Source organism: Sinocyclocheilus rhinocerous, unplaced genomic scaffold (genome assembly GCF_001515625.1).
Source record: "Sinocyclocheilus rhinocerous isolate Xijiao unplaced genomic scaffold, SAMN03320098_v1.1 scaffold1740, whole genome shotgun sequence".
Lineage (NCBI taxonomy): Eukaryota > Metazoa > Chordata > Actinopteri > Cypriniformes > Cyprinidae > Sinocyclocheilus > Sinocyclocheilus rhinocerous.
In genome coordinates, this window is record NW_015651446.1 from 930,041 (window position 1) to 955,767 (window position 25,727).

At 35.9% G+C, this 25,727-nt stretch overlaps 1 protein-coding gene across 1 annotated transcript in view; it reads right to left on the reverse strand.

The window, feature by feature from the left end:
• LOC107712781 (dihydropyrimidine dehydrogenase [NADP(+)]-like) overlaps nucleotides 1-25,727 on the reverse strand; it is a 184,713-nt gene that overhangs the window by 13,742 nt on the left and 145,244 nt on the right. Inside the window, exons 19-20 of the mRNA XM_016518117.1 lie at nucleotides 16,163-16,305; nucleotides 7,322-7,501 (exon numbers count right to left, since the gene is read on the reverse strand). Coding sequence (XP_016373603.1) covers nucleotides 7,322-7,501; nucleotides 16,163-16,305 — 323 coding nt within the window. The remainder of the gene's footprint in view (nucleotides 1-7,321; nucleotides 7,502-16,162; nucleotides 16,306-25,727) is intronic.

Genomic DNA, 25,727 nt, shown 5'->3' on the forward strand with positions numbered 1-25,727 from the left:
AATCAACACACTCTCTACGTTTAAAAAATTTAAATTAGAAGAGTTCTAAACTAATGCGCTGTCTTCACTGTACCTCACGCACACACGTTTAGTCACTCACGCTGCGCGCGCGCACAGACATTATTTTTCGCATTTAGACAAACTTTTTAGCGCTGCCCCGCAATTTTATCTACTAAATAGCTTAATCGCTCAAGAGCTACATTATCTTTTTCAACAAGGAGCTGGTAGCATCATTGTTTCTAAAGGAATTAAAGCCACAGCTTTACTGTTAATAGAGAAACACGGCAAAACGGAGGTCATTCATACATACACAGCCCCTCTCTCTCTCTCTCTCTCTCATAAATGAACACTTGATGAATTACACTTTTCTGAGAATAGAATATTGAAGTGGAGATCGCTAAACTGCAAGCTAAGCGGTGTTTTCAGAAAGCAAGCGCGTTTATCCACAGTGGAGAGAGAGCGCGTGCACATGGTTGCCAGGTTGACAAAGATAAGTACCACACTTAGCAAATATTTCCGTATTGTGCAAGTACGAAGCTCTGTTTCGGGGATTACGTCTCTTTATATCAGGCAACCCAGTTGTGTTCCTCTGCGGCCAGATTAAACCTTGTTGTAGCCAATATATTTAGCTCTATTCATAATTTTTTAGAAACCTCACACTTTTCTACTCCATTTTAAACGGTGTTCTTGTATTCAAATTAAGAGCGGTCCACTGCAACGCACGTGCCGCGATATCGATACAGAGACAGCTGTATCGATACTCGTATCGTCAAATCTCTGTGACGATACATCGTCGTATCGATGTATCGAACATAGCACTACTGGGTGGCGTCCACCACCCCACATGCAAGTCCTATGTTTTCAGCTATCAAAGAGACTCTTCTAATCGGATGCATTGTTTTTTTAATTTATTTTTTAATAGTACACACACATTTTCTCACTAGTACCATCCTCTCAAATTTGTAAACAACACATCGCAGATTATCAGTTGAACAAAGATTCATTTAGGTGACAAGACGGGCTGCTTGATTCAACTTATTGTTTACACAGAACACAATATTACAAAGAGGATACAATCATTATACTGGAGACTGAAAAAACTACTGTCCAAACTTATGCTGCCATCAATATAAATAACTATAGTTTAAAGTGCCCCTATTATGGGTAATGAAAGGTTTATATTTTGGTTTTGGGAGTCCCCAACAACAGGTTGACATGCATGCAAGGTCAAAAAACACTTTCATTGTCTTATAATATGCATTTATTTTTACCTTACTTGCTCAACGACTCCCAAACGATTCGCTCAACTATTTTTCCAAACTCCTCCTTTGCGTGACGCTAATCTGCGGTGATTACATGCATGCAAGGTCAAAAAACACTTTCATTGTCTTATAATATGCATTTATTTTTACCTTACTTGCTCAACGACTCCCAAACGATTCGCTCAACTATTTTTCCAAACTCCTCCTTTGCGTGACGCGTTACCGGGGAAACCGCTATTTTACTGCTCCAAAAGCGGCACCTAGTGGCAAAGAATGAATTTGCATTTTCATTCAGACCAATGGGTCTGACCAATAACTTTATACACGGTGCACGTTCAGATTTAAAACTTTGCAGGATGTTTTCATTCACTTAGAGCTGTGTTACACACTGCATGAAAGGTCATTTTCAAAAATCCACAATAGGGGCACTTTAAATGTGAAGTTTGTGCTTTTTTATGTTCAAATCAGTGTTGTTAATGTTAAATAAAACTAACTGGTCATTGAAATAAAATAAAATATAAATATTACATGAAAAACGTAAAATTAAAAAACAAATGAAAATGAGCAATTTTGCTTTGTCAACTAACTGAAATGTTTAATTTGAATTAATACAACTAAAATTAATATATATTAATAGTGCTAGTATAAATTAAATACATAATAAATACACACTTATTAGGTATTTAATTAAATTTTATACTATATAAAATATTTTTAAAATAATACAAATGACAAAAGCTAGCTCGGATATGTCAACTATGTTTAAACCCTGTAAATGTCAAAAAGCTTCAATAAAATAAAAAAAAAAGACAAAAGCATTATTACTAAAATTGAAATGATAAAAAATAAAAGCTAATTCAAAATATTATTAAAAACTGTAATGGTATATAAATAATAATAAAATACTATATAAAATGTTTTCTGTAATCCCAGCTAAATATGCAAAGACAACTATAAGAAAGATATTTTTGGTTGATTTCCCTGAAAAGTGTAAAGACTGAAAATTTTTTGAAAACAATTGTTAGTTTTTTTTTTTCTTTCCAGCATCCCAAATGATGCCCCAATAGCAACACTGGCTTAATCAATGGCGTGAGTTTAGGGCAGGGAAATCTGTTTGACCGACCAATGGCAGATGAGGATGTGCTCTGGAAACGTGTTTTATAAAAATTAATTTTCATAATTAAGCTAGTGGCTCAGGAATGACAAACTTCACATTTAACAAGAAAAATTTATATATTTGATTAATATTCACCATAGAAAACCCCAGATGGCTTTATATATTTGTAATATTATAATAACTTTCATTTACAAAACTCAAACTGATTACAAAAAGAAAACATAACTCATGGTCTCATAATTATGAATCATAACTCAGAGCAACTATTTAATGAACTTAAAACTATGTACTATATCTGGGTTTTATGCAGATAACATTGAAGTATATATAATTATTACCCAACATTTATTCAACTGTAACTTGCTTTAAGCCCATCAGACTTTTGCGGCACTGACACCTCCCTGAACGACGCTAGCAGCATGTTATGCATTGTGATTGGCCAGTGTCTCGTGGGTCAGATATGAGAGAGGGCTAATGAAAGACCCCACTGAGCAGTCGGACAATCGCTCGGCAATAACAGTACATCTTCACTCGGGCCAGGCAAACAGGACAGCGGCCGGCTGAGTCGCTTCATATTTAATGTGCACTAAAGCAGTGCTCTAAACTGTTCTCCACTGGCCCGTTCACAGCTTTATGCACAAATGACCCCATATGTCACCTAAAGTAAACATGATTCCAATCGAGCGGCTAGATTGCAAGATGGGATGGTTTTGGGGGGAAAAGCTTTTAAAGATAAAGTGTGTGATTTCTGTTCCTCTAACATCACCAAACAGAATAGCAAAAATAATGAACGTGTTCAAACAGGTTTCTCAAACACTTTATTTCTCATCGGTGAGGCCAAACAGATCTCGTCCTAAACTGGTTGAGCTAATGTATCCGTGTTGAGTTTGTTGGGATGTTCAAACAAACAGAGCAATGTTTTGTCCTTGCATATTAAGCTGGGATACAAGAAAGATGAATAAATAAATGTAAAGACCTCACAAAGTGCTTCCTCCATTGACATATTTACGGCACATATTTATTTATTAATTCACTGAAACAACATTATGGCAGAGCATACTGTTTTTTCATACTGTTTTATAAGGTTTATTTTTAAAATGAGACATTAACATTTATTGAATAATAACAATGGCAAAAAAAGATTAAAAATTATAAATAATTATAAATAACTTTAGTCAAGTAATATAATTTATCATATTATCTTAAACTTGGAAACATGGAGCATTAATATGTGCGGCCACAATTCAATAACAGCTATAAATCTTTCCATCCATCCATATAATACAAGAAATCAATGTTCAGAAAAGTGTTACATTTATTTTTAGTAATAACTGATTAATAATTAATTCTAAATAATAATGATAAAAAGATAAAAAATAATACATTTTAAACAACTCTTCCGCCAAGTAATATAGTTTGTAATGTACAAACTTGCCGCATTAAAATAGATTGTGTGGTTTATGACTTTAAAGATGTTTCATCCAGTCAGAACAAATTTATTTTATTAAAAAAAGCAAAAAGAAACTCAAGGCCATACTTAAAATTAATCTGTATCTTAAGTGGTTAGATTGAAGAAGTGTAAGAATAATAATAAAAAGTAGTGCAAGGTTTTCAATGCACTACTTGCCTTGCAAACGCTGTAATAAAAAAAATCTTGCATGACATTTGAAGTACCTCTATTGTGTTTCAAGTTATTTTTAATTAATTTTGCACGATAAAAGACAACATGGGCAGGAAATTGAAATGCAGGGCCAATGGTTGGACAACGTTATATTTCCAGTGAGTTGTGTCAGGCAGGGAAGGACTCCAGACTGATATTACCTGTCAGCCCGCTCTTAGACAACCCCTCCGCTGACTGACAGCTCACCTGTGGCAAGCTGGATGAGCCTGAGAACAGCGAGCACTAGCCCAGACACGCTTTATATAAAGCTTGAGAGACAAGAGAGAGCAAAAGAGGAAGGGAGACAAAGGGGAAAAAAAGTGGCAAACTGAAGACAGAAGCGATAAGAAAGGGTGATGGAGGACAGCGAGGGGTATGAGAAAATTTGTTAGCCACAAAGAATAAAAAAGGCAGTTTGATCACTCCACAACGAGAAGGAAAGAAGACGAGAGCTCAGAAGTCATTGTGGTTGATAAAGCGGAGCCTAAGGGAGCGTTCAGCGAAAGACAAGTTTGTTTTTTCTTTTCGCCGAGGCAGCGAGCGTCGTCCTCTCAGGGGATGTGCGGTTGGTTTTTCGCTGCCATTTCTAAAACGCTGCGCTTAGGCAGTGCAACACTGAAACTGTCTGCTGGTCATCTGATGCACTTTCTCTCGGCTAGGCCAGACCGTGGGGGTATTAACACTTGTAAACAGCAGCCCAGCTGTCTGTGCGGCTCAGTGTTGCCTGGCAGGACTATAATGGTAATGAAGCCTTCAGCAAGGTTGTCTTGCCTCACACTGTCAGGGGCCGACACAATGCCCTGATTAGGGAGGAAGTAGAACAGATGGAGCATGTGAGTTTGTGTCATGGAGCCACTGCTTATACAGTGTTTCCATCCTATTAAAAGATTAATACCTTTGTGTTTTAAACCAGATGTTTTTCAAATCATACACATCTTGAATACAGGGACTGAAATGGTCCAGATACACTACATGCGATGGTAATGATTTTTCTCCATTTTTAGAGAAACGCCTCGGACCTGGTAAATGTTAGTGAGCAGTCAATTCACTTTGGACCTATTAATGTGAACTTTTCTGGACAAATCACAGAAACAAAACAAAAAACAAACAATTAAATAAATGTTCTCTAAAATGTTTCATGTGATGATAATGACAACAGTATTTGGAATAGATTATCCATTAGAAATTGTACATAGACTAAAATATGGCAAACAATTCAAACATATAACAGTGATTTTAACATTTCAACAATTATAATTAAGAAAAATGTAAAAAGGTGAATTCAACAAAATACAATTTTTTGTGCCTCTATTGTTTTAAAATTCTTTTCAAGTACCTAATATGATCATATCTACCGATGCAGATCTTAATTAATATTTTAATTAATAAATTAATTTAATAAAAGGTTTTGGAAGCTCACCAAGGCTGTATTTATTTGTCAGTAAAAACAGTAATACTGTACAATTTTTTCTATTTCACATATTTAAAAAAAAACGTAATTTATTTGTGTGATGCAAAGCTGAGTTTTTATAATAAAGGCCTCCTGAAGTTAAAAATATACATATTTAAAACTTTATAATCCGTAATCTCTAGCTTCCGCAAACTAGTAGGTGTAGAGTAAGCTTCGGTTAGAATATGATAGTCTCACGAGAACCAAGTTTTGTTTACAGGAACAAAGGAAGCAACGTTTCCTTTGTTTAGCAAAGGAAAACCAGGCTCCTCTTGGCTTATATCGCAATCCTCATACATTTTTCTTGACCAATCCTCGTTTTGTACTTTGATCAATTTAGCGCATATTAATTTCTTAATATCTTACTGACCCCAAACTTTTGAACAGTACTGTAAATGAAAAATACATTTCTGATAAAACGCCCTATTTGACTGAAGATCACAAAACGTCATGGTCTAAATAAAACAAATCTTCTTTGACTTGGATTTATGCTTGCCGGCAATTATGCATCATGATTGATATGCATAATTGCAGAATGAATTTTTATCACATATCTCCTTGCAAGAACTGGCATTTTTCCTTAAGAAATGCAAATCTATTTTTCTTATATATCCATCTGACAGAGAAGTAGCTTGCCTGTACAATAGCAGATGTGAAGTACAATGCTCACATGGTCTAATGTTCATTGATTTTTCTTCCCCTCTCTCAGTTTACAAAAGACCGCCTGTCAACCGAACATCCCTGTGACCCGTGCGCTCAGTGACTGAACCCTGAATGCAGCTCAACGCTGCCGGGGGACACGTGGACCGTAGTGATGTTTCTACACAATGCTCCACATCTTCCCTCGGCTTTCCCAGAGCCAATGTTATCGTTGTGCCAATTCCAGCACTAATGTCCTGCCGACATGAAAATGACTTACACTTATCACTGCCTGCTTCTCTTTCGTTTTATTGCTTCATTCCCCGATGCTCATTTGGCATTAGCATTTAAACTATTGCGCTGAGCCGTCTTGCAGTCAGAAGCTGAGAAGTCGCAGCTAGCATGTTAAAAAACACTAGGCGGGCTTCAAAGCTTTTCCCTCGGCTGGTGTATTAGCAGAAAGGCTGTGATCTGATAAAGGCCTTTAATTCGCCGCTTTGAAAGGAGTTTACTGAAGTTTTGCTCATTTACATGCTGCCTAATATTCCTTGTGCACAAATAATGAGGGAGATTACCGAGGGCTGAACATACACGTGAAGTACAAACCATTAAATGCATGAACAGCTGCCTTTGTTGAATCTCATTTTGTGATTCTATATTTTTTTGGTTGCTGCTGTTATGTAAATGGCATGTGCCAGGAAAAAGAAGGAATAAAAGTTGAGATATAAAATAAACCAATTATTTTCTCCCCTAAGTCAAGGCTTGATTCAAACTTGGGAAAATTAGATCGGCGTGGCGTACTTTAACCTTAGTGCTCATTTTGCTCCAAGTGCTTCCTTTTACCAGAAGAAAGAGTAAAACAGGAGCATAATGACTAAACGCTGCTCTATAATGTTCTTTCACCTTTGAGATTGCAGAAGTGCAAGCGGCCACTTTGCGTATTGGACAGCACTGTTATTATGTGGATTTTTATGAACTAACAACAAGTAAATGGAAGAATGCAAGTCCACGGGTTTAATGCTAATGCTGCATTAATGAGCACTTGTTCCTAAAGCTGTAGAATTATGGGAATTGCGTTTAGCTCCTTAATGGCATGTCGGAGTACTGTAATAAGAAAAACAACGTGAGAGGAAAGTCGGCGAGGGGTAATCATCAGTAAAAGGGTGTTTTAAAACAGCTGTGAAGTCTCTCACCCTTCCTTTGACTTCCTGCAGTGAGGCCACAGGCTTTCCTTTCTGATGGCGGGCCGTAGGAGGCGACTGGCCGTCCCAGTCCTGGAGCTCCTCAATGCTTTTGAGATAGAGCAGGGCTTTCAGACCAGTGCAGTAGTCTTCAATCACGGTGAAGTCCTGGTTTTGTACTGCACTGCACACCTGAGTGAAAAACACACATTTCTTTAATAACAGTGTACACTGTGGTCTAGTGATTAGTGCACATATGGGCAATGCAAGTTTAAATCCGACTTGCAACATTTCCCAATTCCATGTGCTATAACATTCCTGTCCTCTCTCCACTACTATGCTATAAATAAAAAGGCAAAATGTCTAAAAGAAAAAAATCACAATACACCTCCACACACATGCAACATCATGACAGAATGGCACCATCTCAAAGCTGCTGTAAGCATTTATTTTTTTAAAACCACATATAAAATATCCCTACAACCGACATATATATCACTGAAACGGTTGTCCTGAGAATTTACATGTGTCTCTGTGGTAGCCCTTGACTGTAAACATAAATAAATAAATACATTTACAAATAAAATAAATAATAAAACATTTTTAAAATAAAATAAATGAATTTAAGTAAGTATAAAATACATTCAAATAAAATAAAAATAAAATAAAATAAACAATTTTGGAACGCAAAAGCAGAAATGTTGCGTGTACTGGCCAGACTTATATATATGCATATAATGAAAATCAATTTACATGTAACATCTTCATGCTTGCAACAGCAAAATAAATAAAATAAAAACAAATAAATAAAAATAAATTCCTACTAATGATTAAAATAAAATACAAATATTTCTGCAGATAAGTTTGATACCACCACAATATTTCATGTACTGGCCACTTTTTTGCATAAAATAAAATATACAAGCAACATCTTGTGACTAATTGTCACTTTTTATTTATGATATTTTATGGTGCTTTTTATTCACATTTGTGCTTGTCAGTCTGCATTCACTTGAGTAAATGAGTAAATAAAGGCTGAATTTTAATTTCTATGTGAACTATCCCTTTAAGTTGTTGTATATGCACATTAACAAACACATGCAAATAAATATATGCACATCCAGGGAGAAAAAGAAACGGAGGTCAGTAAAACATGTGCCATCCTTCAAATGAAGCTACAAAAGACAAACGGCAGCATGCCGAATCAAAGCAGTACTACAACGCACATGCTGAATACAATTGACCTTAAGAGAAATCTAACTCATTCTCTCATTACCGGCAGGGCATAGACGAGGCCGATAACGCCAAGCTTATGCACACTCATCAAGCACACGTCAGCGTGCACCCGAGCCCTTTCCATTGACTCTGTTACACTTCTGTTGCTCAGAGACTGTGATATGCAAGGAGCGCTTGAAGCCCGCCTTTGTGCAAGTGTCTACGGCACTTCAGATGGCAGTCACACCGCATCTTAAGGAAGCAGATAAGACACGCTTATCTCCTGGTGCTATCGCCGATCTGACAGCCGAAGTGGGCCCGAGAACTGCCTTCTTTCACAGGATTAGCATTCAGTCGCTTTGTGAGCGTCACAGCTGGTTCCTGACTCGACACGCAGACCTTTGGATCTCGACTCTCTCCGAGCTTGTATCTGATATCTAGGATTGGGTTTGATAAAAGGTTCTTATTCATAACCAGTTCAAATTTTCAGATTGATTTTCATTCCTTTAACAGTCCTGAACATCTTGAACTTGAACGTCTTCGGTCCTCCATAGATGCAGACAAAAAAAGCGCACACAAATACTATAGACAGAGTTTCCTGCACTGCTACTGAAACTACAGGACGACAGCCAAAGAAATGAGTTGTGAGTTGCAATCTGAATTGAATGTGATGATAGAGCAAACACAATAAATAGACACTTATTTTCAACTGCATTGTTGTTGCTTATCACAAGCAACAAACAGAGCAATCAGTGCAGTAGAATTTGATAAAGAATCAGTCACAAAGAACCATAAGTTATCAGTCTGAAGCAATTTAATGCCCTTTTGTGCCCTGCTATGACATTTAGATTATTAAAAAACAAACAAACATACTTTATGTGTTGCAAGCAACAGTTCATGCACAATAATATATATATATATATATATATATATATATTTATATTTAGATATATAATATAATATATAGCATAAATATATAGCATAAATGGGTATTATAACAAATTAAAAAAGTAATTAAAAAGTAATACTGTAGCATACTGTAATACTGTAACATTCAAAGCAATAATTCAAGTATAATATATGTATATATATGGTCCCATATTTTGATTGTTTTGAAAATGCTGAATAATGAAAATGAAAAAGCATATACTTTTCGTGTTGTAAAAAATACATAAAACATTGCAATTATATAAAATACAGACTATATATAAATAAATACAATAACTCAATAAATAAATAAATAATACTGCTTTGCTGGAGTGATATTAAAGCAACATAATAATAATAATATAAAATTAAATAAAATAAAATATATTATATAAATGAATATTACAACAAATAAAGCCTTTACAATACGCCCAGTTCCCCTTAAGGGGCGTGCAGCACACTTTGAGAACAAATGCCATTATGTATACTTAATGCTAGTGAGACTAGCAGCATTAGTACTAGAGTAGTTAAAGTTGCACATATGGATGCTTACCCCTGTAATAAATGGCACTTTAATAAAAAAAAAATTAAAAAAAGTACAAAAAATATGGTAGCAAAAATAGCACTGTTTTTGTTTAGTGGGAAAGGAGGAGGCTGCAAATGAAATCATTAAGGAACCCAAATCGCTAAGTGGATTCAGAACCAGAATTCCTAAATTCCTAACAATTCCCAGCCTACTCCCTCCTCCTCACAGTCAACGCAGACTTTCTCAGGGGGAAGGGGGCCGCGCAGATCATCAGCCGTGCTGCGTCATTTGTATATTTAAAAATTAAATCCTACGCGGCATACGTCACGCTGAGAACATGGAGGCATTTACCCTGGCTAGCTCATCTCTGGGAGATATGTTTTCATTAAGATTCTCATTTGCATAAAACTTGTTTCTCTCTCCGTTTACGCCGCAGTTTGTATCCACACACCACAAACAAACGTTTGTTTTGTGAATGACTCCAATTCGGTTTGATGACATTTCACCTTGATTTAACATCAACAAATACACAAGTCCACTGATGCCTGGCGAGTAGTTTAACAATTGATTCGTAATTATTGCAGTTAACAGAGCAGACAGTCGTTTTTCACAGGTATGAGAGGAACACGGGTCTTACGGAGGGAGGATGGGTGGTCTATTGTTTATCAGAGAAAAAAAAAAACTGAATAGATATGTGCCATGACAATTTTTGTTCTCTATTTACAGACGCATTTAAAGAAAAACGTGGGATTTGAGCGAACAAATGATTCATTATGATGAAAAGAACTGCAAACAAGACTAAACGGCGTGATCCTGTGTCTGATGAGGCTGTAAAATCCCAGGCTTGTTGCTCTGTGAACAGAAGTCGCTGCCCATTATTGCTTTTCATTTGATGCCGAACATCAAAGATATCCTGACCTGGAGTATTTAGCGCTAATGTGGCTGAGTCCTGAAATAAATCTGAAGTGAGAATTTCTAAGTAGTTTCCAGGCAATTGAGACGGCAGGTCCTTTTTATCGTCTCTGAAAACTGTGGTGGTGCATTGATTTCGACTCCTTTTGAGATCTCAGACACTTTTAGATTCAGCGCTCCTGCTCCTCTACCCTCATCTTGCTCTCTCTTTCTCTCTCGCTCCTCTCTTTCTATCTGCTCTTTTATTTCCTGCAATAAAATCCTGGCATTTAGCTGTGCACCATCTCCCCCCAAAATGTTACAATGACTATGCATGAAGCTCTTGTCCTTTTTGATTCGCACGGATTGACCAACACACCGGGAAAATACGAGCAACTGATATTTTGTCTAGCGCTTCAGGTAAAAAGACTGTATCTTTATAGAAGTCACTGGAAGTAAATATGTTTCACAAGCCACTGAACTAGGGGACTATATTTAGTCAATACAGTCTAGTATTGTGTCTAACAAGAGGGTGTAACCTTTACCCTTATGTCTGCGGATGCAAGCAGCGATTCTTTTGTTTCTTTTTTGTGTGTAGTCGCATAACAGGAACGCCTGTGGGTTTTAAATGGATAGTTCACCCAAAAAAAAAGAAGAAAATAAAATTCTGTCATCATTAATTCAGCCTCATTTAGTTCCATAAACTAAACATATGGTTTGTAAAACAACACCCATTTTAACTTGTCAAACCCAGCTCTGTTCACAGCAAGCCGTTTAGGTGCATGTCTCTTTAAATGATAATGAGCTACTGCTCACCCCACCCTTCTTTTCTGTGGGGCGTGTCGACACAAGAGGCGTGAATTGCTGCCTTGGACTCCGTATATGGCTCATTAGCTAACTATGTACGTAGAAACTGGCTGCAAACCGAAACAGCTCGCTGGATGACACAGTTTCAGACTCAAGACAGCCCATAACAAACTGGCTGTGTGTTTTCTTTTCAGCTGTTCTGAGCTGGCAGACATACCAGAAACCTAACTAAATGCAAAAAAAGCTAAAAAAGTGAAAATTTCATCTGATGTCCCCTTTAAAAAAAAAAGAGACATATTTAGAACTAAACATCTAAAAGTTGACGTATAATAATCCAGATATGTAAACTGGCACATCATGCTCTGGTTACAATATTTGTAAAAAAAAAAAAAAAAAGATCTAGAATGTTACTGTAACGTAATCTAACTGCATCCAAAAGCAAGTGTAAAAAAACGTTGAGTGCTTTCCCAGGGTGGATTCTAACCATCTGCTTGTTAAATGCTTGCTTTGTTGTTGACAATTCTTTTGTTTTTCACCCCTCTCTACGGAAACATTTAGCAGTTTGAAACGAAATTACAAAATCCTGATGCTTTCTGGGCCACAAGTCATTTTTACTACTTGATGACGGTCTCTTTATTGCAGCTCGCAACTGTTTACATGCACTGGGAAGGACCCAAATTACAGTGTGGATCATTAAGATTGAACCAGCTCTGCCATTAGTGAAATATTGCTCCATTGCCCCCAAAGACCTCCCTATGAAAACTCTGTCCTGATCTTCTACAGCTGCCACTAAATGCAGCTATTTTACGGTCTCATTATGACAGGCGAAAATCTATCATAACAGCCCAATCTTATTAAAGCAGCAGACATTATACTTTACAACAACACCGTGAGTGTGAATGTTTGACATCATTGCTTCAGTAAATGAAAGTCATTTGACTGTGTTACGCTTTTTCTTAATCTAGCAGCATTCCAAGATCTTTTTTTTTTTTTTTTCCTAGAATAATAACAGGCGTTAAACACAGGTGGGTTACTTATCCACTAACACACATGAAAGTCAATACGGCGCCATGAGGAGCCCCGGATCCTCTACAGGGTGATTGCAAAGCGATGTATTCGGTAATGAATCAACTAAAGAGTATCGATCGACAAGCAGATCATATTAGCTTCGGTAGAATAAAGTACATGGGCTCTCAGAAGCCCGGTAACATTACAGCAATGTTGGTTATCAGCTCTCCTGGTTTGTCAAATGATGCTATGTAATGTGAATTAAGACAGAAGAAAGCTTGTTTTTAAAGAGACAGTTCATCCAAAAAGGAAAATTCTGTCATCATTTACTCACCCTCATGTTGTTCCAAACGATATTACTTTCTTCTGTTGAACATATGCACAATTTATTTTATTTTTTAAATATCTCATTGGTTTTTGGCTTCAGTTTTACTTAGACCTTAACGTTCTTGAAAATAAAATATCTTATTTTTTTGTTCTGCAAAACAAAGAAAGTTATACAGGTTTGGAATGACATGAGACTGGGTAAATTACATATGAATTTTTTTAAATGTTAGGACCAATATCACTAAATATAAACATACATTCTATAAACACAAAAACTTTTAAATATTTTATTTAAATGTTATTTTAAAACTAAATGAAACATTCCAAAATGTAACAATTTGGTCAGGTCTTTTTTTTTTTTTTTTTTGAAAACACATTATATTGAAATTTTGAGGATACTTACAGAAAACCAACATGGTAGGCAACATTTCTAAAAACATTTTATTTTGGTTGTTTAAAAATAAGACATATTTGCAACAAAAATGATCTAAACGAAGTTTGGTACAGATCAGTGCAAATTTAGTAGCTATCACTATTTTTACATTTTCTGGTTTCATTTTCATTTTTGTTAAAGTTTTAGTAATTTTATAATGTGCTTTTGTCAATTTTAGTAATTTTTTATATCTATATGGTTTTTATAAATTTTTATTTTGGTTTTAGTTTATTTTAGTACATCAAGTTAAACTAAAATGAGAAATGGTGCCTTGACAATGGAAATAAAATAAGTAACAAATACGTTTTATATATATATATTATTTCAGTTAACCTTTATTTTATTTCAAGTAACATTTTTTAATGGTTTTAATTTTAGTTTCAGTTTTAGTTTTTAGTTACTATAATAACCCTGTTACAGATCATTTTTTTGTAATCCAAATATGTCCTAAATCCTAGTGATGTACAATTTGCAAATGAATCATTAATTTAAAGCAATTCTCTTAAATGATTCGGCCCATCTGCAAAACATTTGTAAATCACTCAATTATAAAACAAGGTTGATTAAATACGTACTTTTAAGAACGTCCTGATGAACTGATTTGCTAAAATAAATATCTAAATCTCTCAATGCTGATCTCAATTTTCTCAATGCGAATCTGAGCCGCAGACACTGCCGGTGTATCTGACATCACTGCGACATCCAAGACCCGTGTAGAATGTGGAAGAACCACAGCGATGTACTTTGAGTTATGATTTTAATAAAGAATCTACTGTTCTCCAGGATACCGTGCATCATTTGAATGGAATGATTTGGTTTTTTTTTGCACACTTTGCTTGACTTTTAGAGAAATTTAAAGCCGAAAGACTGCAGGTATCACCGAAGCTCTACACGATTTTCTTTACGGTTTTGCAGTTCTCTTAGTTAATGGGATAAATCAGGCTCTGGTGCCGACATATCCTAAATCCTGTCTTCAATAACCAAGAAAAGTCAAAACTCCACAGGTTCAACACTATTCAATCCGGAGAAATCAATGCAGGATATGAATGGACTTCATTATATTATTTGTTCTTGGGAGAATACTTTTGATGTGGCGCCGAATCGATGTGTCTGCTTAGAAACAATAGCGCGAGTGCCTACGGCGTTTGTGTTTACACCGAGACGTTTCGTGTCTTTTGAAGAGCCTGATTCTCCCATTCAGTTCTTCCATGTCCCTTCAGTTCTGACTACAAGTCTCGCTGATTGCAACAGTTCGAATTACAGCGCATTCTTTCAACCGCCACCCGTTCCTCATCCAAAAGGTGCTTCGTTCTCCATTGACCCGGATCCGACCTGAATTCGACAGGCGTATGGGGAACGAAACCAAGCCAGGCCCGGTTGAGCAGGTTTTATCCTGGAGGATAAAACACGGCAAAGGATCTGGAGAGGAAGCAGCAATCAGATCGGTGCTGATGAAGCACATAGACGCGTGTTGCATGCGGTCTCTCAGCAGTCAGACTCTTTGATGTGTTTGAAAGGATGCGTGCCACAGCGTGTGTTCTCCACAAACTCATCTTCCAGATCCAAACCCCACGATTCACAGCACTAATCCTCCACTAAACCCAAAATATTAACACAAAAGCACATTTCCTTTCATCGCTCGCAGGAACATCTCTAAAGCAAGAAAAGCATCACAAATAGTGATTATATTGTGTAAGATGAAATACAAATTATGGCTTTTTAAAGGCGGCGGATCTGTAATCGAAAGCATTATGATTCTATCAAGAGCCCAAGATATTCCGTAATTAAATTTTCATATTAACTCAAAGGACAAATGTCTGAATGCAAAAAAGCTCTTCAGATCCCAAGAGTTCCCAGTGAACAGGTAGGAGAGGGAAAGACATTACCGAAACATTAAATTAACCTTTAAAAATAGTAAATGCATTTATTCAAAGATAGAGAATCAATTTGCATACAGATTCTCTATTTGATTACTCCCTAGACACAAGCATGCCATGATGTGGAGAGTTTAGAAACACTTTTCAATCTGCAATCTAAATATTATGCTTAACTATACTGTATCTCATTTATGACAAAGTTTTCTCATTAAAACTTTGCATACAGCTGAGACGAATGCAGGGCTGACAATACCAATTAAAAGTAATTGCGTATCAATGCACACACACAATGCACACCATGACAAATTGTGTCATAAACTACAAACATACTTTGACTTGAGTTGCGCTGATTATTAATTATGGTGATGTCACACAACAAGCAGGTTCAAAACACAACAAATCCAGGTTCTGTTGATGAGTTTGAGCAGCGCTGTAGTTCTAATGAGCTGTTAAGTGTTTTATAAAGTAATAAAGCAATAAATCTTGCATATAAAAGTAAACAATTAAAAATAAAGATCACAGACACGCAAAATGCACCTTTACTGCTTTAATACCCATATATGATATTTTTTTGAATATTTGATCAAACTTAATTAACATTGTTGAAACTACTTATTACATTCAAATGGTGTTTTTATCAGTACTGCAATTTATTTTATTCGCATATCCTTTTACAAACAGCCTTCTGTGGTGGTCTTATTAATATAAAATCTTATTAGATTATATTTGACTTTCAGCATATTTGTTCATATTCAGCTCAATTTGAATGAAGTGCTAATATAAAATATCCCGATCTGATAATGCACACTGTCTTGGACTGGGACTAAGACTCGACCACTTACCTGTAACACTGTGGCTCCTGCATGAAGGAACTGCAATCCGGATTCTGCAGAGTCGATGCCTCCGGTGGCCAGAATGGGAAAACCGGGAAGAGCTTTCGCTATGGCGGACACTGCTCGCAATGCGATTGGCCGGATGGCATTTCCTGCACAGATGCAAGCAAAAAAACAACAACAATAATCATATAAATTTATTGTTATCCACTGAAACCATTTTTTCACTTTATAAAAATAAAAAAATAAAATAAAATTCCAATGTGAAGATCTCAGATCTTGGGTGGATGGTCTACAGCAGACATAAATTATCTTCGTTAAATGGCATCTCACCCTCTAAAATTTCAGGCTGAGATTCTCTAGGGAGCGCTGCGCCTCCTTACATTACACCCTTTATTTATTTACCTGAGCCGCAATGTCTTGAATAAAATTAAAACCTCTGATCTGATCCCACTGACAGACGGGGCCGTTTATCACATTAGATTTAACTTCATTTCACTGCCAGCCTTTTTTCCCCCTCATTGATCAGTGGGAGACATTGTCTCTCCTCATTTGGCGCTGGTGTCACTAAAGACAAAGAGCGCGGGCCAGCGCTCTCTCCCACACGCTAAATGACCCTTATTAATGACACGGAGGACTCATGTTAAAGGAACACCAGCTCAGTCAATCTTCTCTGAAGAAGCATGTAAAGTTAATGGCATTTTCATGTATATTACAGAACATGTGAAACAGCAGCAAATATATAAAAAACATTAGATGCACATTCATCCTATATAACATAAGGGATATTATGTATGTTAGTATGGTTGGTTTCCACAAAAAAAAAAAAAATTATAATAATAATTGGAAAGAAAATTCCACAAATGGAATCATTTTAACATCTTAACTGTTTCTTCTAGACAGCAATGAGATTAAACAGAAAGCATATGACTTATAAGACTTTTGCTAATATCTCTTGATTCTCAGATTTTTATCTTGAGTAAAAGACCTAAGTATTCTCATATATGTGACCCTGGACCACAAAACCAGCCATAAGGGTCAATTTTTTCGAAATTGAGATTTATACATCATCTGAAAGCTGAATAAATAAGCTTTCCATTGATGTATGGTTTGTTAGGATCGGACAATAGTTGGCCGAGATACAACTATTTGAAAATCTGGAATCTGAGGGAGCAAAAAAAAAAAAAAAAAATCAAAATATTGAGAAAATCGCCTTTAAAGTTGTCCAAATGAAGTTCTTAGCAATGCATATTACTAATCAAAAATGAAGTTTTAATATATTTACAGTAGGAAATTTACAAAATATCTTCATGGAACATGATCTTTACTTAATATCCTAATGATTTTTGGCATAAAAGAAAAATGGATAATTTTGACCCATACAATGTTTATTTGGCTATTGCTACAAATATACCCCAGCGACTTGAGACTGCTTTTGTGGTCCAGGGTCACATATATCTCCTCTAGATCTTCTACAAAATCTCAACAATGTCTCAAACTGATGTCAGATTTGCTAAGATACCAAAATTTGTGCTCAAAAATCAAGAGATTTTAATATGATCTCAAATATTCATGATCAAATTCTTTCAGATATCTATTGATATTGCTCCTAGTTAGGGTTAAGGATTTGAACAAACACCTAACTTTAATTATTAAAATGTAACCACCTAGCAACCACACAGAACACCCTAGCAAAACAATAAAAAAACTTTAGTAACCACACAGCAACATCCTGCAACCACATATAATGCTCCAACATCATGCCAGCAAGTCTTACACCCACATATTTGCGTAATTATTGATAAAAATCAATAATTTTTATTGAGAATTTTCATTTAATTTTACTATAAGGTTCAATATAACAGTAATGCAATAGCTAACAAAAAATGAACAATACTAATACATGTATAACATGTTTCACAAGTTGTATGAATGTCAATGTTCATTATGAACAATCATAAATGAACACTAATGAATTAAGATAAATTAACATTAATCTAAACTATTAAAAATGAAGGTTCTTTACTGGCACTGAAAGGTACACACACACACACACATATACACAGTATGTATATATATATATATATATGTATAAACTAAAGAACCTTCTTCCACTACAAAGAATCAAAGAAGGTATGGAAAGGTTTCATGGATCTTAAAGGTTCTTCATGGAACCAAAGATGCCAATAAAGAACCATTCGTTTTAAACTGTTCTTCACACTAAGAAAATATGTTTCTTTGTTAAGTAGTGGGGAACCAAAAATGGTTCTTCTATGGCATTACTTGAAAAAGGAAACCTGTAGATTAATAAATATATTAAAAATGTTGTTCATTATACCAAATTCATTAAAGGGGTCCTATTATGCTTTTTCACTTTTTGAATTTTAGTCAGTGTGTAAGGTTGGGGGGTGGGGAGGGGCGAGCTCGTGGGCTGAGTGCATCAGACAAGACGACGACAAAGAAGAAGTGCTGCTGTAGCCTCAAGTTTTCGAAAGTTATTACACATGCACCTGAATAATTATGTATGTAAATATGTATGTTACAATTATGAAAACGTTTTTATAATACATTGCTGACAGTATAATACTGGACACCTGGGAAACACTGGACTATGGTATAAATAAATTCAACTGTATAACAGTTTCACTGCAATTCATGTTAGAATGTTAGAATTAAATAACAATAAAAATAATACATATGCACTTATCTGTACATAGTAAATGCAGTTATTTTTAAGCGGTTGTTGACATCCTATCTAAAACGTGATTTAGCCCCCAAAAAATTAAAAAACAACAATAACGTTACCACTCTAATATGTCTTGCAACATCCGTGCGTGCAAAGGTTCTGCGCGATCCTCTTGTTCAATATTCTCTGGGTTTGAACCCGGCTCAAATTGATATGGCAATATTGACGCCATCCTTAACTAAACTTGCTGCTTTGGCAAGGGGCGGGGCAGTACTGAAACACCCACCAAGCTGTTCGCCAATCACAACGCACTGGGATAGCTAACCAATCACATCACATTTCGTTTTTCGGAAGGCGGGCGTTCATCAAACCCGGAACTAATCGAGCCGTTTGTGCCAGACTGGGGAGAAAGGTATTGTAATAATGTAAATTATGTAAAAAATAATGCGTTTTTCGAACCACCAAGCATGAGAGTATGTTCTAGTACACCCACAAAACAAATTCAAGACACTGTAAAAGAGCATAATAGGACCCCTTTAAATAACATTAAACAAGCTGAATATTATTGCAAAGTGTTTCAGAATTTTCAGAGAGACATCTCCTCTAAAATGAATTTAAGTATGTTCACACAGTCAGTCTATCTTCTGCAACACCATTCTGTGCACAAACCAATGAAAAACATTTGAAAAGCCATGTAATACACTGACACACATTCCAGTCAACTTAGTCAGGGGACACTTAGCAGGTCTGCCAGCTGACACTCAAATCTAATCCAGGGGATTTAAACGGAAGGAGGAACCATATTGTGGCCATGCAGGAAGCGCTTCTCAGGAGAAGATACTGATACCTCTAATTGCATTAGAAATGGATGAGCTACTCTCAATGACTGCAGCCTCTCCACAGGTAGAACCCTGTCACCTCGGTGCTGTTTACAAACACGGGAAAACATAATTTGCTTTTATGAGACTCCGATGGAAAAAAGAAATGAAAAAAGAGAAGGGGAGGGCGCAGATAGTCGGAGAAAGATTGACAATGGCGTCAAACTCCTTCACCACCCTCGTTTTCTTATTGGGAAACAACAAGCCTCATTGTTTCTGTATGATGTTGTGTGATGTCTTGCAGAAACCGTTGTCAGGTCACTGGAGGGTCTGTGTTTGCGGGATGGAGGGGGAAAGGAGAAAGCTTCTCATCTTTGGTCGGTCCGAGGCACTTACTTAAACGCTGCACGTCACACCTACTATCCCGATGAATAATTCCGAGCACAGACGGATGTACGGAGAAATCAGACAGGACACTCAGGCCTGGAATTTGGCATCATCAAACAAGAAGAAGAAGAAAGGCAATAGGAGAAAAAAAAATCACGTACAAGGAGAGGCAATTAGGGAAATACACACAGACCTGACCTATGGTATGATAATGAACATTCTGTCTAACTGCCTCAAGCGTACACACACACACACACACACACACACATGCAGAAACAGAGAATGCTGGGAATGGTAATTGAAGCTGAGGAAATACACAAGAGCTGTTCATTTGTATCAGAAGAACATAAGTTATTGATGCAGAAGAGCTGCAGAAGGTTTCACCGATCTGTATTTCGCGGACGAAACTGAAATGTGGAATCAGATGTGAGAGGAATTAGAAGTCACGGAGAAAGAGACAAAAATGTAGATGAAAAGCAGGACCTTGAGGGCATCAAATACGCACACCCATTATTATTAGCATACTGTGTTAATGACTAATGGGTAATGCTCAAACAGAACACCAGAGAGAAGGGCCGAGCTTCACTGGGTTTGCTGTAAATATTCCTCTTCCATCTATATATTCAGATTTCCATAATTAATGGAATTTGCTATAATATTGGTCATACTTTTACACTTTTTTTTGTAATTTTCTGGTTAAAAAAAATCTAAATAAAAAGCCTAAAATTTTAAATATGGATAAATTTACTTGAGAAGCAAAATTACATAAGCTATTACAAGTTACCATACTGTTAAGTACAAGTAACCCTAAAATTACATTTACTTGAGAAGCAAAACTGCATAAGCTATTACAATTTGTTTTAGATAATTAATTGCCCAATAATTTGTTTTCAGCATAAACCTTGCACATATTTTTGGTCAAAAAAATTTCTCTTCACATAATTTGAATAACGATTAATAAATACTTTGCTTCAAGTAAATTTACATTGTTTTGAGGATATATAGATTCCTTTAACAGAAAAATACTGACTCTAAAAGCAAAACTTTTTTTTAAGAAAATAATTTTTTTATTTTTGGCCTGGATTTATGCATACAATGAGGGGGGAAAACTGTACATATTTCTCAGAACAAAATATATTCTTTAAATATAATCTGAATAAAAATTAATAAAAATGTTTCTTAACTGATCTTGACATTGAACATATTTTAATAGGAAACTAGACACATTTTGACTCATTTGTGTGTGCGTTTTGTATGGATCAGAATATCATAGAGACAAAAGAGTAACCGCCAAGACATGCTTAGCAACCACAAATAGCAACATCTTACTCAGAATAGCAAGCAACACCCTGACAACCGTCCACAACACCCTACCTTCATAGCGGTGGATTTTGCACAGACAAGCACTACATTTTCTTCATAAGATATATAATCTAATTCAAAATGATTATTCTGTTTTTTTTATAAGTAGCCACACAAAGCCCACACCTGATAACCCTGACGGACCATCCGCTGTCAGTCACGTTAGTATAATAAGCAATTTCTATGAATACCTGATTTCATGTTGCAATAATAGCATCAGAAGACAGCGAATGCTTGTCCTCGTTTAAATGTGATGTAATAAAAGACTTAAGATAACTCTGACATTTGGGAAAATGTCATCAGTTCACCTTTTCTCTTTGATGAAATGATGGCATTACATTTACACAATTATCCGATTAAACAAAGTAACGTGCCAGAATCTGCTGAAAAAAGCGGGGGCCACAAAATTGTCACCGCCTCAAAAACATCCGCTGACACCCCAAAAACTGACACCAAACTGCAAAACATCACATCCCAAGGCAAGACACATGAGGAATTGACCTCAATGCAGGTCACATGGATAAAAAAAAAAGGCCAAAAAAAAACTGCAAAGGCTGAGCGCCTCCTTAACAAAGCATTATACATAATGTTATTTATGTATAATAAATAACATTGTTATTCTATCCCAAACGCGTACAGTAAAGTGGACATACAGTATAGGCTGCCGTGTGTTTTGAGTTTGAGCTCCGTCAAGTTAATTGTTTGTCGTCTAATTTTTTAATCTTAAAATCAATTTTATACACCATCATTTTCGTTTCTATAACGTGTGAATACATCCCCTATCGTATTCTACAACAAAAACAATCAGAGCGCCTTGTTATCACTAGTTTTATTTTGATCTTCCCGAGTCCGCTATTAGCATATAGCCCATGACAGTCACCGATAAGCTACCACTAAATATTGTAGAAACTTAATTTGCTGTAAAGTTGCTTTGCAATGATTTGTATCGTGAAAAGCGCTGTACAAATAAACTTGACTTGACTTGACTTGACTATACATGGCTTTTTGTATGGGAACTGTGGAAACTGTTTCTGGTATCACTGCTTTCTATGTAGTGGTCAGAGATTGATGCATAATTCAGAGATCTGGCCAGCATGCTGGGCGTCTGTGGTCAGTTGAGGCCACTGCATGTTGTGAAATGTGTGACGACCTCAGCAGAAATCGCCTCATACAGCTGAGAAACTCACTCAAATGATGATTAATAAATGAGGAAAGGACAAAAAAAAAAAACATGGTATACTCTACTCTGAAAGTACAAAATTCAAATATACCTTTGCTTGTTGGTACACTAGCTCTTCTATATAATGACTGAGGTATTTCAAAGCTTTGGAGAAATTTAGCATTACAGCATTTGTTCACCAATGGATCCTCTGCAGTGAATGGGTGCCGAATGAGATTCCAAACAGCTGACAAAAACATCACAATAATCCACATGACTCCAGTCCATCAATTAATGTCTTGTGAAAAGCTGAAAATTTTTAACTTTAAACCGTCACTTCTGGCCAAAATACTAGTCCACAATCCAGTGGAAAAAGTACGTCCTCTGTTGTCCTCTCACATAAAAACAAATTTATATTTGTTTAAAACGCTTTTGGAATGTTTTCACTTGTAGGCAGTGCTTGATCTGTGCATATTTCTCTCTGGTTTCAGAAAAGACAAAACATTTGTTAGAGGACATGTATTTTAGGTTTTTGCTTCACAAGATGTTAATTGATGGACTGGAGTGGTGTGGAGTACTTGTGGATTATTGTGATGTTTTTATCAGCTGTTTGGACTCTCATTCTGACGGCACCCATTCACTGCAGAGGATCCATTGGTGAACAAATGATGTAATGCTACATTTCTCCAAATCTGTTCTGATGAAGCAACAAACTCATCTACATCTCAGATGACCTGAGGGTTAGTCATTTTTCAGCAAATGTTCATTTTTGGTTGAACAATTCCTTTAACAGATATTCATTAATGGACTGAATGACTGAATTAACAAACACTGTAGAGGTTGCTTAAAATAAGAACACAACCATTGCTATTAAGCTGAATATTAGCAACATCACGTTGCAGAAATCTGAAAAGTTACAATACAAGTTAATACACAGCTACCTCTGATCAAAAGCAGGTATTTTTAATTATAAAAACCAGCCCACAAAGTAAGGTACGGGGGTGGATGATGTGCCATAATTAACACTTAAACTACTCATTATTACTTTTAGACGTGCAGAGCCATGTACTGTACCCTGTTCTAAATTTCTTATTTTATACTAATCCAATTATGATGCAAATGAGGACAAAGCATGCACTGAAATCACTCACACCACTGCATAAATAAATCAACACTCATGAAGATATATTTATAGACAACTGACAAAAAAAACAAAAAAAAAACAAACAAAAAAAAAAGATTATATTTAACCCTCTGGGGTCCGAGGGTGTTTTTGGGGCCCTGGAGAAGTTTTGACATGCCCTGACATTTGTGCTTTTTTCAGTTGCTTACAAACATTTACACTACTGTTTAAACTTTTTTTTTTTTAAATAAATGAATTATTTTTATTCAGCAAGCGCACATTAAACTGATTAAAAAAGACAGTAAAGATGTTTATAATGTTAAAAAAGATTTCTATTTCAAATTAATTCTTGTAAACTTTCAATTTATGACAAAATCCTGAAAACATTGGTAATAATAAAATGTTTCTTGAGCAGCAAATCAGCATATTAGAATGATTTCTGAAGGATCATGTGACGCTGAAGACTGGAGTAATGATGCTGAAAATTCAGCTTTGCATCACTGGAATAAATTACATTTTTAAATATATTCAAATAGAAAAAACGTTTTTTAAAATTGTAATAATATTTCACAATATTACGGTTTTTAATGTATTATTATTATTTTTAAATAAATGAAGCCTCTGTGAGCAGTAGAGACTTCTTTCAAAACATTAAAACAATCTTACCAACTCCAAACTTTTGAATAGTAGTGAATAATTATTAGTTATTATGTTTGATATATTCACCTTAGCTTCACTTTACAGCCCTTACTTGATTTAACCGCATACATTAATTATTCGATGAAGACATCTGAATACTGACACACTGATGTCAAAGTCTCAAGCTCATGTTTCAACATTTCTCTCTGGTCTCTTTACTGGGTCGATGGACACAGCAGTGATTGACAATCTAATTCAGTGAGTGTGTTATAGATGCCTCTTCTGTCGCGTGTTCTTATCATTAGCAGTTAGCCTATGGTTATGTTCACAGCCCACTGCCGTTCTCCGCCCATAAGATTTAAGGGCCTGTCCTTTAGAGAATATTCAACATAAAATTGAAATCTTGACAACAGTAAGAATTCCGTCCTGAGCGAGGCAAATTTAATTAATCAGACCTACTGTACCGTGCTCTGTCCAACACGGCAGGCCGCAAATTAAACAGCTGAGAGCTCCCTGCATCCTTACCGTATCACCTCCGCTCTGTATGTATCTAGCTAGATGCAAATAAGAAAAAAAAACAAAAAGGAAAACTCAAGCAAACAAACTCAACATATTTCCCAAGAGCCCCTCACATAGACGATGCATTTATGACCCGAGCGAGAACCACAGATTCAGAACTGGGACTGTTTTTCTTTTTTATGCGGCGCCACATCTGTGCCGAAACTCTCGGAGGATTGTTTAAGTAGTAAACGAAATCTGTGTGTACTCAGAGTAAGAGCTTTTGCATTTGACGGTAATGTGGCTGAACGTACAAGCGGGTGAGCGCGGCGCTCAAACGTGCCGGTGTTCTCTCACTGTCATTACAGAAAGATCACGCTTCTGTTACCTTCAGCATGACGATCACCACAACAAGCACATAGAATGAGGCATTATGGGTATGTTGGGAAAAGATGAGGTGAGATTGCAGCTCCAGGGGTTATAAACCGCTGCACAGGTGTGTTTCTCTGAGGGTTGAAGGGATAAAATCTTAGTGATGAAATGTTAAAGAAATAGTTCATACATAAATTTGTCATTATTTACCTACCAAATCCTTATGATTTTCTTTCTCCTGTGGAGGATAAACATTTTTTGAAGAAACTACTCCCTTCAAGTTAGTAAAAGTATGTAAGCTTGTTTTCTCCATGGAATTAAAAAAACCTTTTTATCTCACAATCTTGATGTTTTTTCTCACAATTGCATGTTTCTATCTTAAGATTTTGCCTTTTTTCCCTCAAAATTCTCACTGTTCACATCTTGCAATTCAGCCTTTTGGTTTCCAGCCATGGAGAAAAGGTAAAAAAAAAAAAAAGTACTTTCTATTTAAGAAACTTCAAAAACATAGAAGTTTTTTTTTTTTTTTA